Source organism: Cryptosporidium hominis (genome assembly GCF_000006425.1).
Source record: "Cryptosporidium hominis TU502 chromosome 4 CHRO014020, whole genome shotgun sequence".
Lineage (NCBI taxonomy): Eukaryota > Apicomplexa > Conoidasida > Eucoccidiorida > Cryptosporidiidae > Cryptosporidium > Cryptosporidium hominis.
The window spans coordinates 5,326-9,228 of NW_667167.1; the positions used below are offsets into that span (position 1 = coordinate 5,326).

Genomic DNA, 3,903 nt, shown 5'->3' on the forward strand with positions numbered 1-3,903 from the left:
TGATGGCATTGGACATATAATAAAGGAATTGTTGTAATTAATAATTCACCTACTGACTTCCATATAATATGAGAGAGACTTTAGTGTCTTTATGACATATTATCCATTTAAGTAGGATATTATTTCTAAATTTGAATAATAAATTCATGGATAAAATTTAAAAAAAGTATTATATGGTATCGAAAGGTATCGGATATATTTTTTTCCAAAAAAATGTAGAATTTCCTTATTTGATATATCTGATTCTTTTGATTACTCAGCAATGGTATCTCCCATGATATATTTATATATCTCTTTAGATAATGTCTTTACTTGATCATCTTTAGTTCTCCAATACGATACACTTTCCTCTATAATACGTTTTGCTTTGTCATAACTCATAGATTGTAGATCTAGACCGTATTTTTCGTAGATTGGAGTATTGATTCCTGGGAGAACATTTCTAATTCTTCTTAAGAATCTCTTTTCATCGTAATCTGAAAGTTTTCTAAGTTCAAATAGTTGTTTTTCGAACTCTTCAGATGAGTATTTAAAAAGCATCTCATCAAGAATGTCTTTTGTAGTTTCCAAATCAAAATAGGGTTGAATTTCATTTCTAGTAGAATGAGTTTGATTTTCTTGATAATTAGAGCTAAAATGATGAATAGCAGGAGAATAATGATCTTGAATTTGAACCTTTTTTTTATCTTCTTCTTGTCTATTATTTTGCATTAAGCCATCCAAATTATTAATAATGGTTTTATTAACATAATTGTTAGATTTGGATTTTTTCATCATTTCTACAAGCTTCTTTCTAGATTGTAATTTGGCATCTCTAGAAAAGTAATCAAATTCACAAATATATCTAAAGTCTTTTTTTGCTTCCTCAAATCGTCCCAACATCATGTAACATTCTCCTCTTCTAAAGATAGATTTTTCATCACATTCATCAATTTTTAAGACTTTATTACATGATTGTATAGAATCATTATATTTCCCAAGTTTAAGTGCTAATAATGCCTGATTCTTTAGAAATTTCTTATACATTTCAATTCTAAGTGATTCAGACTCTTGATCAGATCCTCTAACCCAACATAATAATTCTACTCCTTGAGTATATCTAGTATAAGATAATTCAAAATCTTGTTTTTCAAATTGATCTTTACCTTCTTTAAGAATCATTTCTCCAAATTCTAAGTGAGATTTAAATTCAGCAGGAGATAATTTACGGCCAGTATTATTATCTTGAGTAGGTATCCATTCATCCCTATGTAATACTTCACCTCCTCTTAATCTTTTTCCTAATTCTTCTTCAGGAATACTATCCCAGTCAATTTCTCTTGATAATTTAACTCCATCAATAGATGCTTTTTTTACATCTTTCCAATCTTCTTCTATTTTGTTAATATATTCAGAATTCTCGCAATACATTTTTTCAATATTGTTAAGCTCCTTTAGGATTAATTCATTAATTTGTTTTTTTTCTGTTAATATATTTTCTTCTTGTTCTTGAGCAGAAATCTTTGTGTTGATCAAAATACTCCATAACTTTCTTTGAGTTGTAATCATTGAGCCAACCTTTTCATATATTTTCTTCACTCGATCATCGCAAATCTCAGATATTATTCGGTCAATTTCTTTCTTCCTAGCTTCATACTCTTTTCTTAGTAGTATAGCTTGCTCGGTTAATATAGTTTCATTTTCTGCTATTACAGCAAGTTTAGTATCAATTCCTTGAATAACTTCAGTGTAAAATTCTGTACTTTCAATCATTTTATTATTCAGTTCTTTTCAGGTTATAGATTTTGCACTTAATTAGCATTAAATTAAGTTTTTAATTCGATTACTATTTCTATGTATTTCTAGTAATTTTAATTTAAAGAGAATAAAAGTTGTTTGATTCTTTGCAATATTATTTATTTTTGTAATAAAAAATTAAAGAATCCCCCACGAATATTTCAAAATATTATTTATTCATTGTCAAATTACAAGCAAAATGCAATTTATTTCATACTTTTTTTGCCTTTAAGTTGCTATTTTCACCTCACAAAATATTAAATGCACTAGGCGCCAAGTTAGGGCGCCACATACCGGTACCGGAGTGTAATGCAGGGGGGAAATAATGCAATAAAATAGGAAGATAGAAGCAGAGTAGGAAAATGATAGAAATTAAAGTATGTAATTGAGTTTGTTCAATATTTTTGTTACTAAGCTCTTCCTCGCTTATTCTCTCTCTCTCTCCTTTTCTTTTTCTCTTTCTTTTCAATATATGTATATAGTCAAGCAGTGTTAATATAAGAAATTATTTTTTCTTGTCCTCGGCATCTTCGCATGGGCTATCAAGATAATTGGCAAATTCATAGACAAGTAAAGCCCATATTAAGAATTGAATAAAAATAATCGAATTTTGGTTAATTTCAAGTTCAGAAACTAAAAGTTTAGTTGTTATATTTGGAATTAAGGAAGCACCAATAAGCGTGATGAAAGAGCGAGTTGGCTTCTTAATGAGTAATTTTGAAATCTTAAGGAAAATAAAAGTAATACAAAGAATTGAAAATGGGAGAATCGTATTATACATGCTTAATTTTGTCAATTCCTTGGAAGTTACATGTAAAGTTAGAGGAATGAATAATAAATGAGCATTTGTTAAGGACTTTGATAAGCAGTAATGTAAGCAGCTTAAAAGTGTGGATATTGAATAAATAAAACAACAATAATTAAAAGGGATCCCCCAATTCTTTATTATATAACCACCAAAAAGAGGTATATCTAAATTCCAAAGCCCAGGGAAAAAATATTCGAATAAGATAAAAAGTGGTACAAAAACTAGATTAAGCTCATCCACTGTGAAATATGGAGTTTTTGAAATGGAATTGCCAATTATTAATTTTCCATATTGAAAGTGAAACCAACATGCAAAATAAAAAGGTAACTGATATGACAATACTACAAGTAAATCCAATTCAAGATATCTGTTATGCATATATTGAAATGCAAGGCCTACAAATGAAGTAACTACTGAGTCTATTGCATGATCAATGAACTCCCCACTATTGGATGAAACTCCTAATCTTCTTGCTTGTTTTCCATCTAAATTATCAATAATGCCATATAAAAACCATAATGCTGCAGAAACAAAATATAGCTTTTTTGAATTCTCTCCTATAGAAATTAACATAATAAACGAAGTTGAAATAGAAATTAATCCAATAATTGTCAGTAAGTTTGGTGAAAGATATTTTGGAAGAAATCCCACAATTTTATCGCATACAGGAGAGATCACATGATTGTATAAAGGTGATGTCATTGGTTGAACATATTTATACTCTTCATGTTTTCCAGAAACATTTTTTGACTCTACCCCTGTTTCCTTCATTTTTATAGGCACACTAATTACTTTATTCTCTTAATTTAATTCATTTTTTTTTTTTCAAATTTGGCGCCACACACGTATATTTGTAATGGGATAAAAAGGAGTTAAACATTGATTCAAAGAAGCCGAGTGGTCAGTAATTATAAAAAAAATGAGTTTATAGAAAAACAGAATAGAATAGAAAGACTATTGAATTAGACTGAACCTCCCACTAATTCAAATTCAAATAATACTATTTCAAAATTGGTAAATGATTAATTAATATCAAATGTATTATAACAATCAATGAATAATCTAAATAATGAAATTAAGATAAATCAAGGCAAAATATTAATAAAAGTAATTTCAATCAAAATTAGACATCAAATCTTCTTGAAAAATCAACTTCTAAACCTTTCCAAGTCTCCATTGTGAATAGTAAATATTAATTTATGTAATTATTAATATTGTTTTATTTAAGAAATAGTTTCTTATGTAAAGTATGATCTGAGAATTTAGTATGATTATAAAATCTGGTAGATAGTAAGAAAAATGAAAAAGTGAATATTCCA

The 3,903-nt window shown here is 27.8% G+C and overlaps 2 protein-coding genes across 2 annotated transcripts; both read right to left on the bottom strand.

Moving 5' to 3' along the window:
• Window positions 1-252: 252 nt before the first annotated feature.
• Window positions 253-1,752, bottom strand: Chro.40054 (FK506-binding protein FKBP51). The annotated part of the gene is made up of 1 exon (XM_660968.1): window positions 253-1,752. The coding sequence occupies one exon, from the start codon at window positions 1,750-1,752 to the stop codon at window positions 253-255; it is 1,500 nt and encodes a 499-aa protein (XP_666060.1).
• A 529-nt stretch (window positions 1,753-2,281) lies between these two features.
• Chro.40053 (hypothetical protein) lies at window positions 2,282-3,355 on the bottom strand. Its single annotated transcript, XM_660969.1, has 1 exon — window positions 2,282-3,355. The coding sequence occupies one exon, from the start codon at window positions 3,353-3,355 to the stop codon at window positions 2,282-2,284; it is 1,074 nt and encodes a 357-aa protein (XP_666061.1).
• Between the last annotated feature and the right edge of the window lie 548 nt (window positions 3,356-3,903).